The following is an 18469-nucleotide window of genomic DNA, read 5'->3' on the forward strand; positions in this document are numbered from 1 at the left end:
TCCACTTTTGTGGATTGGGGTGATCAGTCCTTGGTTTGGGTCCTTGGTTTGGGTAAGATGCCAGAGCTAACAATGATGAGAGTTTAAGTTTAGCCAATTGGAATTTGTGGTCCGTATATTTTCATGAAAATGTCCTATGGAAAAAATGTATGGTGGTAAGACGATCGGAATCATTTCCCTGTTTGACCGCTAGGTTTTACGGGTATTATGACACCTCCGCTGTTGAGCTGTACTGCAGAGTTTGAGGCCCCCATCGTGGTGGTGTAGAAATATTTTAGCAGTTTAAAGTAGAGGTCGACCGATTTTATGATTTTTCAACGCCAATACCGATTTATTGGAGGACCAAAAAAATCCGATACCGATTAATCGGCTGATTTTTTTATTTATTTATTTTTTATTTGTAATAATGACAATTACAACAATACTGAATAAACACTTATTTTTAACTGAATATAATACATCAATAAAATCTATTTAACCTCAAATAAATAATGGAACATGTTCAATTTGGTTTAAATAATGCAAAAACAGTGTTGGAGAATAAAGTAAAAGTGCAATATGTGCCATGTAAAAAAGCTAACATTTAAGTTCCTTGCTCAGAACATATGAAAGCTGGTGGTTCAATATTCCCAGTTAAGAAGTTTTAGGTTGTAGTTATTATAGGAATTATTACGTGTCGACTATTTCTCACTATACCATTTGTATTTCATATACCTTTGACTATTGGATGTTCTAATAGGCACTTTAGTATTGCCAGCCTAATCTCAGGAGTTGATAGGCTTGAGTCATAACAGCGCTGTGCTTCAAGCATTGCTAAGACCTGCTGGCAAATGCAGTAAAGTTTGAATGAATGCTTACGAGCCTGCTGCTGCCTACCACCGCTCAGTCAGATTGCTCTATCAAATCATAGACTTAATTATAAAATAATAAACACAGAAATACGAGCCTTTGATCATTAATATGGTAAAATCCGGAAACTATCATTTCGAAAACAAAATCTTTATTCTTTCAGTGAAATACAGAACCATTCTGTATTTTATCGAACTGGTGGCAACCCTAAGTCTAAATATTGCTGTTACATTGTACAACCTTCATTGTTATGTCATAATTATGTACAATTCTGGCAAATTAGTTTGCAACGAGCCAGGCGGCCCAAACTGTTGCATATACCCTGAATCTGTGTGCAATCAACGCAAGAGAATGACACAATTTCCCTAGTTAATATTGCCTGCTATCATGAATTTCTTTTAACTAAATACACAGCTTTAAAAAAATTTTACTTCTGTGTATTGATTTTAAGAAAGGCATTGCTGTTTATGGTTAGGTACATTCATGCATCTATTGTGCTTTTGTTAACTTCTTATGGGCAGGTGGGATGGTCGTCCCACCTGGCCAACATCCGGTAAAATTGCAGAGTGCGAAATTCAAACTATAGAATTATAAATATTTAACTTTCATAAAATCACAAGTGTAATACATCAAAATAAAGCTTTTCATAAAATCACAAGTGTAATACATCAAAATAAAGCTTAACTTCTTGCTAATCCAGCCGCTGTGTCAGATTTCAAAAAGGCTTTACGGCGAAAGCACACCATGCGATTTATCTGATGACAGCGCCCCGCATATAAAAGTATGAAAAACATATTTCAACCAGGCAGGTGCGCCACGAAAGTCAGAAATGGCGATATAATAAATGCCTTACCTTTGATCTTCTTCTGTTGGCACTCCAAAAGGTCCCACCTACATTACAAATTGTCCTTTTGTTCGATAATGTCCTTCTTTATATCCATAACTCGGTTTAGCTGGCGCTTCAGTCAATAATCCACCCAGTTTCCCTCCATCAAAATGCAATCAAAATGAATCCCAAACGTTACTAATAAACTTTTCCAAACATAAACGTTACTAATAAACTTTTCCAAACAAGTCAAACAACATTTATAATCACACCTTAGGTACCCTAATACATAAATAAATGATAAAACTTAAGACAGAGAATCGTTATTTTCTTTACAGGAGAAAAATACCAAAGAACGCGCTTGGAAACACTACAGCCAAAATGGGAGCCACCTAGAAAAACTTCCATTTCTGGTTCATTTTTCCAAAAAACAGCATGAAACTCTTTCTGAAGACTGTTGACATCTAGTGGAAGCCCTAGGAACTGCAATCTGGGAGGATTTTGCCTTATAAAAGTAACAGCCATTGAAAACAGTGGTAGGCAGATTTTCTTTGGGGGGGGGGGGGGGGGGATGGTCTGTCCTCTGGGTTTCGCCTGCCATATCATTTCTGTTATACTCACAGACATAATTTAACTGTTTTAGAAACTTTAGAGTGGTTTCTATCCAAATCTACTAATTATATGCATATCCTCGCTTCTGGGCCTGAGTAACAGGCAATTTACTTTGGGCACGCTTTTCATCCGGACGTGAAAATACTGCCCCCTACCCAAGTTAAATCATCACCCATTTGGTGAAGTAGGCTGTGATTCGATGATAAATGAACAGGCATCGCATTGATTATATGCAACGCACGTCAAGCTAGTTAGCCTGGTAATATCATCAACCATGTGTAGTTAACTAGTGATTATGTGAAGATTACATTTTTTTTTATAAGATAAGTTTAATGTTCGCTAGCAACTTACCTTGGCTCCTTGCTGCACTCGCGTAACAGGTGATCAACCTACCACGCAGTTTCTTTGTGGAATGCAATGTAATCAGCCATAATCGGCGTCCAAAAATACCGATTGTTATGAAAACTTCAAATCGACTCTAATTAATCGGCCATGCCGATTCATCGGTCGACCTCTAGTTTAACCTCACTAGGGTAGGGGGCACTATTTTCACCTCTGGATGAAATGCGTGCCCAAAGTAAACTGCTTGCTACTCATGCCCAGAAGCTAGGATATGCATATAATTAGTAGATTTGGATAGGAAACACTCCAAAGTTTCTAAAACTGTTAAAATAATGACTGTGAGTTTAACCTCCCTGGGCAAGGTGGGACGTTTGCGTCCTACCTAGTCAACAGCCAGTGGAATCGCATGGCGCGAAATACAAATACCTCAAAAATGCTATAACTTGAATTTCTCAAACACAACTATTTTACACCATTTTAAAGACAAGACTCTCGTTAATCTAACCACATTGTCCAATTTCAAAAAGGCTTTACAGCGAACGCAAAACATTAGATTATGTCAGGAGAGTACCCTGCCAAAAATAATCACACAGCCATTTTCAAAGCAAGCATATATGTCACCAAAACCACAGCTAAATGCAGCACTAACCTTTGATCTTCATCAGATGACACTCCTAGGACATTATGTTATACAATACATGCCTGTTTTGTTCAATCAAGTTCATATTTATATCAAAAACCAGCTTTTTACATTAGCATGTGATGTTCAGAACTAGCATACCCACCGCAAACTTCCGGTGAATTTACTAAATTACTCACGATTAACGTTCACAAAATACATAACAATTATTTTAAGAATTATAGATACAGAACTCCTTTATGCAATCGCGGTGTCAGATTTTAAAATAGCTTTTCGGTGAAAGCACATTTTGCAATATTCTGAGTAGATAGCTCGGCCATCACGGCTAGCTAATTTGACACCCACCAAGTTTGGCCCTCACCAAACTCAGATTTACTATAAGAAAAATTGGATTACCTTTGCTGTTCTTCGTCAGAATGCACTCCCAGGACTTCTACTTCAACAACAAATGTTGTTTTGGTTCCAAATAATCCATAGTTGCATCCAAATACCTCCGTTTTGTTCATGCGTTCAGGTCAGTATCCGAAGGGTGACGCGCGAGCGCATTTCGTTACCAAAAATTTCAAAATATTCCATTACCGTGCTTTGAAGCATGTCAAACGCTGTTTAAAATCAATTTTTATGCTATATTTCTCGTAAAATAGCGATAATATTCCAACCGGGCGACGACGTATTCATTCAAAGGCTGAAAGAAAAAAATGGAGAATTCACATGAACGCGCATCTCCAGTGTCACTGTTCTCAGCCTGACCACTCACAAAATCTCCTGCTGTTTTTCGCCCAGAGACAGGAGAGACGTCATTCCACTTTCTGGCGCCTTCTGAGAGCCAATGGAAGCCTTAGAAAATGTCACGTTACAGCAGAGATGCTGTATTTTCGATAGAGATGCCACAGAAGGAGAACAAATTGTCAGACAGGGCACTTCCTGTATGGAATCTTCTCAGGTTTTTGCCTGCCAAATGAGTTCTGTTATACTCACAGACACCATTCAAACAGTTTTAGAAACTTTAGAGTGTTTTCTATCCAAATCTACTAATTATATGCATATTCTCGTTTCTGGGCAAGAGTAGTAACCAGTTTAAATCGGGTACGTTTTTTATCCGGCCGTGCAAATACTGCCCCCTATCCCCAACAGGTTAACAGAACTGTGATGGTAGGCGAAAACCAGAGGAGAATCCATCCAGGAAGTGTCATTATTTAGAAATGGCTGTTTTTCCAATGAAAGCTTATCCACCATATAAAGGGATAGGACCCAGATTCCATTCCCTATGGCTTCCACTAGTTGTGAACAGTCTTTAGACATTGTTTCAGGCTTTTATTCTGAAAAATTATTGAGAATGACAACTTTGAGTCAGTGGATAGTGGGATGTCCCCAGAGCTGTTTTCTGAGCTCACCCGAGAGCGCACCTTTCTTGTTTTTCTTTTATATTGACGACACTATTGTCCGGTTTGAAATATTATCGATTTATTTAGGCTAAAAACAACCTGAGGATTGATTATAAACATCGTTTGACATGTTTCTACGAACTTTACGGATACTATTTGGAATTTTCGTCTGCCTCTTCTGACCGCATTTGAGCCATTGGATTACTGAACAAAACACGCCAACATAATGGAGGTTTTTGGATATAAAGAGGGACTTTATCGAACAAAATGAACATTTATTGTGTAACTGGGAGTGTTGTGAGTGCAACCATATGAAGATCATCAAAGGTAAGTGATTACTTTTATTGCTATTTCTGACTTTCGTGACTAATCTACTTGTCTGGTAGATTAGATTGTATGTAATATTTTGTGTGCTGAGCGCTGTCCTCAGATAATCTCATGATTTGCTTTCGCTGTAAAGCCTTTTTGAAATCTGACACAGCGGCTGGATTAACAACAAGTTAAGCTTTATTTTGATGTATTACACTTGTGTTTTCATGAAATTTAAATATTTATAGTAATTGAATTTGTAGCTCTGCAATTTCACCAGATGTTGGCCAGGTGGGACGCTACCGTCCCACACCCCCTAGAGGTTAAAGCAAATTTCTTGCAATTCTACACATTTTTACATGCAGCCGAGATAAAATATTGCAGTTTTAAAGCTAATTTCCTGCAATTCTACATATTCTGACATGGCTAATGCTGTGTTCTTTTGCTCAAACATAATAACAAAATCATTACTGCTAAATTCTAGGTCTGTGATAATACCAGTATTGCGATATTTTAAAACATGAACCAGACCAAACTCTTGGTATTTTATAAACCTGCTGTATGTAAAATAGAGTATTGCGAAACTGGTATCACCCTGGCCCTAGTATACTGATTTAAAAATATAAACGCAACATGTAAAGTGTTGGTTTCATGAGTTGAAATAAAAGATCTCAGAAATGTTCCATATGCACCAATAGCTTATTTCTCTAAAATTGTGTGCACAAATTTGTTTACATACCTGTTAGTGAGCATTTATTCTTTGCCAAGATAATCCAGCCACCTGACAGGTGTGGCATATCAAGAAGCTGATTAAACAGCATGATCATTACACAGGTGCACCTTGAACTGGCGACAATAAAAGGCCACTCTAAAATGTGCAGTTTTGTCACACAACGCCACAGATGTCTCAAATTTTGAGGGAGTGTGAAATTAGCATGCTGACTGCCATCAGAGCTGTTGTCAGAGAATTGAATGTTAATTTCTCTACCATGCGTTGATGTTAGAGGGACAATAGAGCCCTAAGTACCAGGCCATTAGCGACCTGATGATCATTAGCGAGTTGGCTACTACTACTAATGCATGTCCACAGTGCATAACAGGAGATTACCATGACTCAACAGTCACATAGAATTTTACTGCGGTGATAACTCGTGTAACACGGTCACCGCAATAGTCCTAGTCAAGGGTAACTATGCTACTACTTAGCTTTGGTTTTCAAAACATCAAACAAAATGAGAGCCTAAGTGTAGGGATGCACGATATATCAAATTTATTTGTCACATACACATGGTTAGCAGGTGTTAATGCAAGTGTAGCGAAATGCTTGTAAGAGAATTCTCTTGGTAGATAATGCGGTCGGCATTTGATAGTGAGGAATTCTAAGTCAGGTGAACAAAAGGACTAGAGTTCCTGTATATTGATATGATCACACCACGTCTCGTTAATCATAAGGCATTCACCCCCGCCCTTCTTCTTACCAGAGAGATGCTTGTTTCTGTCGGCGCGATGCGTGAAGAAACCAGGTGCCTGTACCGACTCAGATAGCGTGTCTCGAGTGAGCCATGTTTCCGTGAAACAAAGAACGTTAGTCTCGGATGTCTCTCTGGAATGCTACCCTTGCTCGGATTTCGTCTACCTTGTTGTCAAGAGACTGGACTTTGGCGAGTAGTATGCTCGGGAGCGGTGCGCGATGTGCCCGTCTACGGAGCCTGACCAGAAGACCGCTCCGTCTGCCCCTTCTTCTACGGCGTCGTAGTTCTGGGTCACCGGCTGGGATCCGATCCATTGTCCTGGCTGGTAGGCCAAACAGAGGATCCGCTTCGGAAAAGTTATATTTCTGGTCGTAATGTTGGTGAGTTGACGTCGCTCTTATATCCAATAGTTCCTCCCGACTGTATGTAATAAAACCTAAGATTTCCTGGGGTAACAATGTAAGAAATAACACATAAAAAAACAAAATACTGCATAGTTTCCTAGGAACGCGAAGCGAGGCGGCCATCTCTGTCGGCGCCGGAAGATTCCATCGGTGAACATATCGGAAATATTGGTATCGGCCGATGTCTTGTTTAACGCCTGATGTGCAAAACCGATGTCAAAGCGGACGTGCATACCTATATAACGAAGGTACATGACGTAATGACGCCACGTAAAATGTTGTGCTATACGTGCAACACAGCATTCCTAAACTAGCCTACAATGTCTGCTGTGTGGATCGAGCGGTCAACAAGTCAAGCAGTCATTTGAAAGAATAACAAAATATCAGCGAGACAACTCAAAGGCGAAATCCATTTAAGCCAAAACAATAGAATTCATTGCCCTTGACAATCAACCGTTCTCTGTCGTGGGTGATGTTGGCTTTCGCCGACTGGTCGAGCACCAATTAACACTACCAAGTGCGCTATTTTTCCGATGTTTCCTACCGGAGTTACACAGTAATATCGTCACTGCTATTAGCTTCACGACATACATACTATGGAACGTCGTTTGGGTCTTTGCATGTCAAAAAAGAGACAGTAGCACTGTCAAAGCTGTACAAAAAAAGTCTGCAAACACCGGCCACGAACAATGTGTTTACAATACCGCGTTGGTAATAAAGCATCATTTGTTCGACCACAACTTCTGGGGTAGCTAGCTTTAGCTTGGTACCTAGCTAGCACCAATACAACCAGCCTGAAAACGATGACCCATAGAAACTGCAGTCATTTTCATTATTCTTAGCAAAAACTGATTTAGGAATCCTTGTAAGTATTAGCTAGGTTGCCACTTGTTGTTCGCCTATTGAAATTGAACTTCAGTTCATGAAAATAAATAGCTAGCCAGCTACTTAACCCTGTTGCCCAAAGCTAAAGTTATAAGCAGCCAGCTAGCTTCATCTGTCTAGTGATGCTCGACCGGACCGGGTTATGTGTTGTGAAGCTAGCCACAATAAGGATTAGGCAAATAGTGAAATTTGCGGTTTGCCTTCAAAATAAAAGTATGTAATTGACAGTGATGCAAATGAATACAAATAGTAGAATTATGCCATACTCTTATTTTGAAAGCTAACCGCAAAGTCCACTGTTTTGGCTAGCTTCACATAGATGAGTCCGTCCACCATTAATCAAATATGAACTGGCTTATAAATTAGGGTTATTTTAGATGATGACCCCTAGCTATATAGATAGCTAGCTAACTATAGCTACTGAAACAGATTGTCGTTTTGCTATGTTTTTGGGGAAGAACATTGTTTGCATCCATGAGCTAGCTAGCTTTTTTATGACCAGCACTGTAGGTGCACAAGACAACTTTACCAGCATCATAGCATTCGTATTGATGAATCGTTGTGACATATGAAATACGAGTGATAGTGTAATCAATGTGTAATAACTACATAATAATTTAACGCGTTCAATAATTTTTTAAGTGACGTGCAGTCATATTGAGGTCCTGATTGGTCAACAAACTTATTTGACATGCCAAATAGTTTTAAATAGTATATTTTTTTACATGCAAAGACCCAAACGGCGTTCCATAGAAATCTTGGTTGAGAATGAAATGACTGAACAACGAAACAACACAGCAAGTAAGTGAAAGAAATAGGTTTTGATTACGTTTTACTGGTAATGGGGACATATGTAAATGCCAACAAAGTAACGTGTGTGTGTGTGTGTGTGTGTGTGTGTGTGTGTGTGTGTGTGTGTGTGTGTGTGTGTGTGTGTGTGTGTGTGTGTGTTTGTAACCTTTATTTAACTAGGCAAGTCGGTTAAGGACAAATTCTTATTTACAATGACGGCCAAACCCGGACAACGCTGGGCCAATTGTGCACCGCCCTAAGGGACTCCCAATCGGATGTGATACAGCCTGGATTCGAACCAGGGACTGTAGTGACATGCAGTGCCTTAGACCGCTGTGTCCACGTGTGTGTGTTAACTGTACTAGAATGCTTAAAAAGCCGCAAAAAATGTAATATCGGTTATCAGTATCTTTTTTTGAGGGGGGGGTCAAGGAAAATATCGGATATCGTCCAAAAATGTCATATCGATACATCACTACCTAAGTGTCAAGTACACCATAATGCAAGTACTTCCTAGTTTGTTACAATGTGTAGTGCAGGTTACTTCATTGCTAGATCCTCTATTATAAAGCTTATGTGGTATACCATGTGATTGACAGACATCACTGTCACTGATGTTAGATCACTGAGGGCTACCCTTCCAATTAACCAAACAATTAACCAGAGAGGTTAGGACTTAACATTAGCAAACATTGCTGTAATGTTGTTGACACATCCAGTAGGATTTAGGATCAGCTGTCAGACCAGTTAGTCTGGTTGTGGTTAGGTTGTTGTGTTATCGACTGTGGATATAGGACCATTACTACTAATCTAGGTATACACTGCAGAGAACCAACAGAGAATAGGAAAGGGATTATTTATGAATTGGAAGGTGTGGATCATTTCAAAATTCTCTGAACAGATTTTTTTTGACTCTGCCAAGGATCATGTCCTGTTATGCCATTTTTATGTCATGATCTCCAGTACAGCAACTGTATAATCATCAGAGTACAGTTATAAGATATAATATAAATGATAAAAGCATTCCTTCCTCTGCACTGAGGCTGAGCAAAACAATAGGACAGTTGATCCCAGAATGGAACTGGTTAGATGGCAGAGATTTTTCGGCCATTGACATCCTTGGGCGATATAAAGTAGGTAGAAAAGATAATGGAGCTATATAATTTTTTTAATAATATTATCTTTGAGAATTTACAATCACCAAAATAAAAGACAGTCAGGGAGAATTGAAAGTTATCAAAAAAAATATTTAACTGAACAAAAATGTAAACACGACATGCAACAATTTCAAAGATTTTACTGATTTACAGTTCATATAAAACTCAAACAGTTTATAAGACTAGGATGTCTGTAGTCTCGTGTCTGTGTGTGTATTTCCATCTGTGTTAACGTTTGTGTCTATGCATACAGAAAAGAGTGAGTGGGATGTCATGACGTTCATTCTGTGGGAGAGGTGGAGGATGTGAGGGATGACGGGGGATGAGAGAGGGACGTGTGACATCTCTGTGGTGTCATTACTCTGGCATCAGCTGGCTGTAGCAGAAAGGGGCGCTGCAACTGTTGTGGCATACTTCAGCAGTTTAGTGTGTGTGTGTGTGTGGGTTGGGTTGGTGGGGGAGGGGGGTGGGTGTGGTGATGACAGCATCCCCTTTGTCTCTGGACTGCCTAGCTGTGTGAACAAATCTGAGTCTGACCCTCCTCACATGACACACACAGCCCCCCTCCCCATCCTTTGTTCTTTCAATCTGTGAACCCCTCCTCAAATGAATGGGATTATATGCCTCTGGGGGACAGATTCCAGGGGGTTGGATCTAGCCTTGGTCCCCACCTCCCCTAACCACCCCCACTTCATCCCTCTCCAACAATGTGGCCCCTCCTCCATTTCCACCTCTTCCCTCCCCTCTCCTCGGCCCCACTCTGGGTTGCTCCCCCCGGGCTACTGGCCAGGCCCTGCCATCCCTCCTGCACTGGAGCTTCCTCACCGTAGCAACCAAATGGCTGACACTAAAGGAGATTGAAGAACAGTCAATGTATGGATAGTGTTGCCTGGTTACAGAGAGAGCCAATACATCTGTCTTTCCTAGTGTGTGTGTGTGTGTGACTCTTCATCTGGTAGGCCGTCATTGTAAATAATAATTTGTTCTTAACTGACTTGCCTAGTTAAATAAAGGTCTAATAATAATATTAATCTGTTGGCGTCTGGAGCTGAGCCTGTGTTTATAAACATGTCTGGGTCTTGGCTGGCTAATTTATTAGAGGAGACACACACAGTCTCACGCCTCGGCAGTCTTGTTCATTAAAGTTGTGATGTTCTGTCTCTCTAATGTGTTCCTGACATCTCACCACAACCCAGAAGCTTAGAATGGACAGGGTGTTGAAATGGAAGCTGCGTGACAAAGATGCTGATTGATGTGATCAGAATGTTTTTTTCTTTCTCCATACCTCTCAACTTGCCCTTTTCACCCTCTTTCTCTCTCTTTCACTCACTCACACACACACACTTTGTTGAAACAGGTGGGAGGAAACACACTGTATTGTTAATTATCTGGGTTCTTATATGCGTCAGCATATTCTCTCCCTGGGCCTTGGTTAAGAAATCCAATTTATCAACCCATGGAGGTCTGGATTTGGAGTCACACTCAAAATTAAAGTGGAAAACCACACTACAGGCTGATCCAACTTTGATGTAATGTCCTTAAAACAAGTCAAAATGAGGCTCAGTAGTGTGTGTGTGTGTGTGTGTGTGGCCTCCACGTGCCTGTATGACCTCCCTACAACGCCTGGGCATGCTCCTGATGAGGTGGCGGATGGTCTCCTGAGGGATCTCCTCACAGACCTGGACTAAAGCATCTGCCAACTCCTGGACAGTCTGTGGTGCAACGTGGCGTTGGTGGATGGAGCGAGACATGATGTCCCAGATGTGCTCAATTGGATTCAGGTCTGGCGAACGGGCGGGCCAGTCCATAGCATCAATGCCTTCCTCTTGCAGGAACTGCTGACACACTCCAGCCACATGAGGTCTAGCATTGTCTTGCATTAGGAGGAACCCAGGGCCAACCGCACCAGCATATGGTCTCACAAGGGGTCTGAGGATCTCATCTCGGTACCTAATGGCAGTCAGGCTACCTCTGGCGAGCACATGGAGGGCTGTGCGGCCCCCCAAAAAATGCCACCCCACACCATGACTGACCCACCGCCAAACCGGTCATGCTGGAGGATGTTGCAGGCAGCTTGAACGTTCTCCACGGCGTCTCCAGACTCTGTCACGTCTGTCACATGTGCTCAGTGTGAACCTGCTTTCATCTGTGAAGAACACAGGGCGCCAGTGGCGAATTTGCCAATCTTGGTGTTCTCTGGCAAATGCCAAACGTCCTGCACGGTGTTGGGCTGTAAGCACAACCCCCACCTGTGGACGTCGGGCCCTCATACCACCTTCATGGAGTCTTTCTGACCGTTTGAGCAGACACATGCACATTTGTGGCCTGCTGGAGGTCATTTTGCAGGGCTCTGGCAGTGCTCCTCCTGCTCCTCCTTGCACAAAGGCGGAGGTAGCTGTCCTGCTGCTGGGTTGTTGCCCTCCTACAGCCTCCTCCACGTCTCCTGATATACTGGCCTGTCTCCTGGTAGTGCCTCCATGCTCTGGACACTACGCTGACAGACACAGCAAACCTTCTTGCCACAGCTTGCATTGATGTGCCATCATGGATGAGCTGCACTACCTGAGCCACTTGTGTGGGTTGTAGACTCCGTCTCATGCTACCACTAGAGTGAAAGCACCGCCAGCATTCAAAAGTGACCAAAACATCAGCCAGGAAGCATAGGAACTGAGAAGTGGTCTGTGGTCACCACCTGCAGAACCACTCCTTTATTGGGGGTGTCTTGCTAATTGTCTATAATTTCCACCTGTTGTCTATTCCATTTGCACAACAGCATGTGACATTTATTGTCAATCAGTGTTGCTTCCTAAGTGGACAGTTTGATTTCACAGAAGTGTGATTGACTTGGAGTTACATTGTGTTGTTTAAGTGTTCCCTTTATTTTTTTGAGCAGTGTATATTTCACAGCGGTTTAGATGGTACAATGATTCTCTACACTGTACTTGCTTCTTTTGTCACATCAACTGAAATTAGGCAAACTATTAGAATTTTAGCAACCAGGAAATGGCAGAGCGATTTCTGCATATTGCAACTTTAATGTTACAAAGACAATTGAAGATTAAATTAAAGAGGGTGGGTAATAGCTGTGGATTACACATTGAACTGAGAGTATTTGGTGTCTTTGGCAGAAGAGAAACACATCCGTCATTCTCCCTTTGACTTTAATAGCTTTTTTTTTTACTCTTTCTGATAAACTCTCTCTCTCTCTCTCCACAGAGCGTATTCTAAGCCCAATGTCTCTTCTCTGGAAGCCCTAGCACCGGTGTCTTCCTCTCCTGTCAGTGGTGGCGTCCCCTGTATGAGCATGTCGGCAGCACAAACTCAGAAGGATAGCGAGGGTCCCTGGGGAGTGGACTCCCTGGGCTTGAGCCAGAGAGAGCTGGTACTGGCTGAAGCCCTACAGATGGAGTATGATGCCCTGTCCAGACTCAAACAGGACAAGGGGGGGGACAGCCAGGGGACCAGCAGCCAGGGTGGTGGGAAGGTACCAACGCTACCCCCCTGGGAGGGCCAGAGGCAGGTCGATCGCCCCCTCCCACCCCGCCCCAGCCTTAGTCCTCCTGGAAGGAGTTTGCTAAGAGGGTTATCTGGCTCGCACCTCTCCCTCCACCACCTCCCGCCTGGGGGGTCCCACTCCCCACAGCCCTCCCCAGCCAGGGCCAGGGAGCCCATCTATATTCTGGAGAGTCCAGGGAAGGGAGACTACTTGAGTTCCAGCTATGGGGAGTCTGGGTCTAGCTTTGGTTCTTCTCTGACTCTGCCTAAAGGCTTCCCCCCTTCTCATGATGACCCTCCTCCTGCTGTACCCCCCAGGACCCCTCTACTCCCCTCCTCTGAGCCCTTCCTGCCCCCCCGACCCACTACGACTCCCCGAGATATCAACCTGTTCACCCCCGAGGTGGACCAGCCCAAACTGTCGTCAGGGGAGACGCTAAACTACGAGAGCCTCAACGACGCTCTCGCCAAGCTCAATGGGGATTTGCCATCGCCAAGGTGTAGGCGGGCCAACGGGGACCAATCAGGGAAGCCCTTGGGTCGAAGCATGACCCTCCCCCCTCAGGTGCCCCCCCGCACCTACGTATCTATCCAGAAGAGCAACAAGAACCAGCACAGAGTGTCGGCCGACCCGGTAACTACTCACCCTGTGACAGGGTTACGACAGGTTCACGACAGCTTCATTACGTGACTTAGCATGACATAGCATTAATCCCCATCTAACGTTGTTACCTTATACCCTCATTCCATGTTTCTAGGGAAACCTAGAAACAAATAAAGAGGCCTTGAAATGTCTAGTTTTGTTTTATCCCGTTTACTCCAGCCCAGCTGTTTTCCGTTACTTTGAGTTCTGTGACTCTGAAAGTTCCATTACCTTCAGTTGTGACTCTGATCGTTCCTGTGTCTCTGTGTGTGATTGACAGGCGTCTCTGTGTGTGATTGACAGGCGTCTCTGTGTGTGATTGACAGGTGTCCCTAGGCACCAGGCTCAATGGTTTTGGCTATGAGCTCTTCCAGGTGTCAGAGGAGAGAGATGAGGAGGTGGCCGCCTTCTGCCATATGCTCGATGTGTAAGTGTATGGCCCAATCCCAAATCGAACCCTATGTACTTGTGTAGGATTTGATTGATATAAGCCACATGGTGAAACTTCCACCCACAGTATTAGAAGGCAAGATGGAGCTATTGCCTACAACTGTCAAATCCTCTCAGAACTCCACATAGGGCCTATTGTTTAGGGGTTGATTTGGGATTGTGCCCAAATGTTATTCTCTCACCCTCAGTCAAGCTGTTTAGAAACATTTCTGTGTTGTGGTTGAATTGTGGTCAGGTTGTGGTCAGGCTGTCTATATGCAATTATCACCATGACTGTGTGTTGTCAGGCTATTTATTACCTGTTAATAATCATGACTGTGTGTTGTGTTCAGATTGCGGTCAGCATATCCGTGCAGTGACCAGTCTAAGAACACAGGGTTTGTGTGGTCACCCTCAGTGGGGCCTGAAGAGCTGCAACAGGGGTTAGGGGTCAGCGTCAAGGTTACGGTTATCAGCGACCACTTTAGAGAACCACTCACCTTCACCTGCGACGGTAAGACAATCACACACACAATGCAGACACCACAGGTTCAACAGCACAGAGATCTCATCCCTATTCTCATACACACCCTCAGTGAATGTAATGTTTGCTGGCCTCAGTCTTGTCCAGACCACTGTGGTTCTTCAAGATCAGGGATCTGGGATAAGGGATCTGGGAAAAGGGATAAGGGATTAGGAAAAGCCTGTTGTTGGAGTTCCCTTAATGTAATTACGCTGACCTCTCAATTTAACATGACCGACTCTCATTCATCTGTCTGAGCGAGGGAGAGAGAGATTTAAGGGATGTTTCTCTCTCTGTTTCTCTCTCCAGCTCACCCTTTCACCATTAGTGTGTAAGACTATGTGCTGTGGGTACCGTCAGGTCATGACTCATGATGGGGGCAGAGAGTATGTTTGATCTCACTCGGAGAGATCAAACTGGCCAAATAAACAGTCACTCTATTGCCTCATTCTTCGGTCTCTCTCTCTCTTTCTTTCTCTCTCAGGGTCGTCTACGGTAGACCTTTTGATCTACCAGACGTTGTGTTATGCTAATGAAGACCTCGATCACATTGCCGTCGACCACTACCTCCTCAAAGTCTGCGGTCAGGCCGAGTTCCTACAAAAGTAAAGACGACCATCTAGACTTTGGCTACACACTCCTAGACTTTGGCTACACACTCCTAGACTTTGGCTACACACTCCTAGACTTTGGCTATACACTCAAATCAAATGTTATTTGTCACATACACATGGTTAGCAGATGTTAATGCCAGTGTAGCGAAATGCTTGTGCTTCTAGTTCCGACCATGCAGTAATATCTAACAAGTAATCTAACAATTTCACAACAACTACCTTCTACAACAAGTGTAAAGGAATGAATAAGAATATGTATATATAAATATATGGATGAGCGATGGCCAAACGGCATAGGCAAGATGCAGTAGATGGTATAGAGTACAGTATATACATATGAGATGAGTAATGTAGGGTATGTAAACATTATATAAAGTGGCATTGTTTAAAGTGACTGGTGATACATTTATTACATAGAATTTTTAATTATTAAAGTGGCTAGAGATTTGAGTCAGTATGTTGGCAGCAGCCACTCAGTGTTAGTGATGGCTGTTTAACAGTCTGATGGCCTTGAGATAGAAGCTGTTTTTCAGTCTCTCGGTCCCAGCTTTGATGCACCTGTACTGACCTCGCCTTCTGAAGTCTCAGCTCATAGTCTCAGCCCTGTGTTTGTGTGTGTGTGTGTGTGTGTGTGTGTGTGTGTGTGTGTGTGTGTGTGTGTGTGTGTGTGTGTGTGTGTGTGTGTATGCATGTCTCAGCCTTACCTTGGTGTGTGTGTGTATGTTAGAGGCCCAGGCTATAGGAATGTGTTTGTTTAGGCTTTGTCATGAATGACAGGGCAGTGAGTTGGGGGTAGACTGTGGGAGGGAGAGAGCTGGAGTGTGTGTGTGTGTGTGTGTGTGGTTTGTGGTCCAGATATACACAAATTTAACTGAAGGACTCAATTGTGGTAGTTTTTAACAAGCTCTGCTGATGTCTGTGGGCTGACCTAAACCACCCCTAAAACACAGACTCTTCTAGACCCTTTTTCCACACATACACACACTCACAAACTCACAGACAGAAATGGTATGTCTGTGGGCCAGCTTAGCCGTGGGTTTCCCCTAAAACATGTCCTTTCCCCCCGCACCACACACACACCCTGACACGATCACACCCTCCCTCCCACTCCCCTATGAAGTCTTCTTTCAGAGGAATACAGCCAGACAGGGTTGAAATGTAGTTTACAGCAAGCTTTATTCCGGTCCAGTGTGTGTGTGTGTGTGTGTGTGTGTGTGTGTGTGTGTGTGTGTGTGTGTGTGTGTGTGTGTGTGTGTGTGTGTGTGTGTGTGTGTGTGTGTGTGTGTGTGTGTGTGTGTGTGTGTGTGTGTGTGTGTGTGTGTGTGTGTGTGTGTGCGCGCATGTTTTCTGGCTCTGTGCACCTGTGTGTTTTAATTTCTGTCTCAGAGCATCGGCACATATACAGTCGTGGCCAAAGGTTTTGAGAATGACACACATATTAATTTTCACAAAGTCTGCTGCCTCAGTTTGTATGATGGCAATTTGCATATACTCCAAAATGTTATGAAGAGTGAAGAGATGAACTGAATCCCCCAAAAAACATTTCCACTGCATTTCAGCCCTGCCACAAAAGGACCAGCTGACATCATGTCAGTGATTCTCTCGTTAACACAGGAGTGAGTGTTGACGTGGACAAGGCTGGATATCACTCTGTCATGCTGATTGAGTTCGAATAACAGACTGGAAGTTTCAAAAGGAGGGTGGTGCTTGGAATCATTGTTCTTCCTCTGTCAGCCGTGGTTACCTGTGAGGAAACATGTGCTGTTGCTTTGCACAAAAAGGGCTTCACAGGCAAGGATATTGCTGCCAGTAAGATTGCACCTCAATTAACCATTTATCGGATCATCAAGAACTTCAAGGAGAGCGGTTCAATTGTTGTGAAGAAGGCTTTTGGGCGCCCAAGAAATTCCAGCAAGCGCCAGGACCGTCTCTTAAAGTTGATTCAGCTGCGGGATCGGGGCACCACCAGTACAGAGCTTGCTCAGGAATGGCAGCAGGCAGGTGTGAGTGCATCTGCACGCACAGTGAGGCGAAGACTTTTGGAGGAAAGCCTGGTGCCAAGAAGGGCAGCAAAGAACCCACTTCTCTCCAGGAAAAACATCAGGGACAGACTGATATTCTGCAAAAGGTACAGGGATTGGACTGCTGAGGACTGGGGTAAAGTCATTTTCTCTGAATCCCCTTTCCGATTGTTTGGGGCATCCGGAAAAAAGCTTGTCTGAAGAAAAGGTGAGCGCTACCATCAGTCCCGTGTCATGCCAACAGTAAAACATCCTGAGACCATTCATGTGTGGGGTTGCTTCTCAGCCAAGGGAGTGGGCTCACTCACAATTTTGCCTAAGAACACAGCCATGAATAAAGAATGGTACCAACACATCCTCCGAGAGCACCTTCTCCCAACCATCCAGGAACAGTTTGGTGACGAACAATGCCTTTTCCAACATGATGGAGCACCTTGCCTTAAGGCAAAAGTGATAACTAAGTGGCTCGGAGAACAAAACAACGATATTTTGGGTCCATGGCCAGGAAACTCCCCAGACCTTAATCCCATTGAGAACTTGAATCCTCAAGAGGCGGGTGGAAAAACAAAACCCCACAAATTCTGACAAACTCCAAGCATTGATTATGCAAGAATGGGCTGCCATCAGTCAGGATGTGGCCCAGAAGTTAATTGACAGCATGCCAGGGTGGATTGCAGAGGTCTTGAAAAAGAAGGGTCAACACTGCAAAAGTTCACTTTTTGCATCAACTTCATGTAATTGTCAATAAAAGCCTTTGACACTTATGAAATGCTTGTAATTATACTTCGGTATTCCATAGTAACATCTGACAAAAATATCTAAAGACACTGAAGCAGCAGACTTTGGAAATCAATATTTGTGTCATTCTCAAAACTTTTGGCCACGACTGTACATGCAAGAGTGTGTGTCAGTCTTTCTGTTTGTTTGTTTTTCAGGCCCAGAGCAGCTGTGTTTGTGTGCATTTCCAGCCTGCAGCAGAAAGTGTGTTTTCCCCTGATAACCTGCTGCTGTTAAAAGTGGCCGGGACTTGCTCTGTGTGCTGAGGTCATTGCTTGTTACTAAGCTGTCAAT

General features: G+C 43.3%; 1 protein-coding gene across 2 annotated transcripts in view; it reads left to right on the forward strand.

Moving 5' to 3' along the window:
• Nucleotides 1-18469, forward strand: part of LOC106583503 (phosphatidylinositol 4-phosphate 3-kinase C2 domain-containing subunit beta) — a 63420-nt gene that overhangs the window by 5690 nt on the left and 39261 nt on the right. For both annotated transcript variants that reach the window (XR_006761310.1, XM_014167762.2), the window contains exons 2-5: nucleotides 12890-13802; nucleotides 14138-14238; nucleotides 14594-14754; nucleotides 15248-15368. Coding sequence is in view for 1 of the 2 variants with exons in the window: in XM_014167762.2 (XP_014023237.2) it covers nucleotides 12972-13802; nucleotides 14138-14238; nucleotides 14594-14754; nucleotides 15248-15368 (1214 nt within the window). In the remaining variant the exon portion in view is untranslated. The remainder of the gene's footprint in view (nucleotides 1-12889; nucleotides 13803-14137; nucleotides 14239-14593; nucleotides 14755-15247; nucleotides 15369-18469) is intronic.

This window comes from Salmo salar, chromosome ssa22 (assembly GCF_905237065.1).
Source record: "Salmo salar chromosome ssa22, Ssal_v3.1, whole genome shotgun sequence".
NCBI lineage: Eukaryota > Metazoa > Chordata > Actinopteri > Salmoniformes > Salmonidae > Salmo > Salmo salar.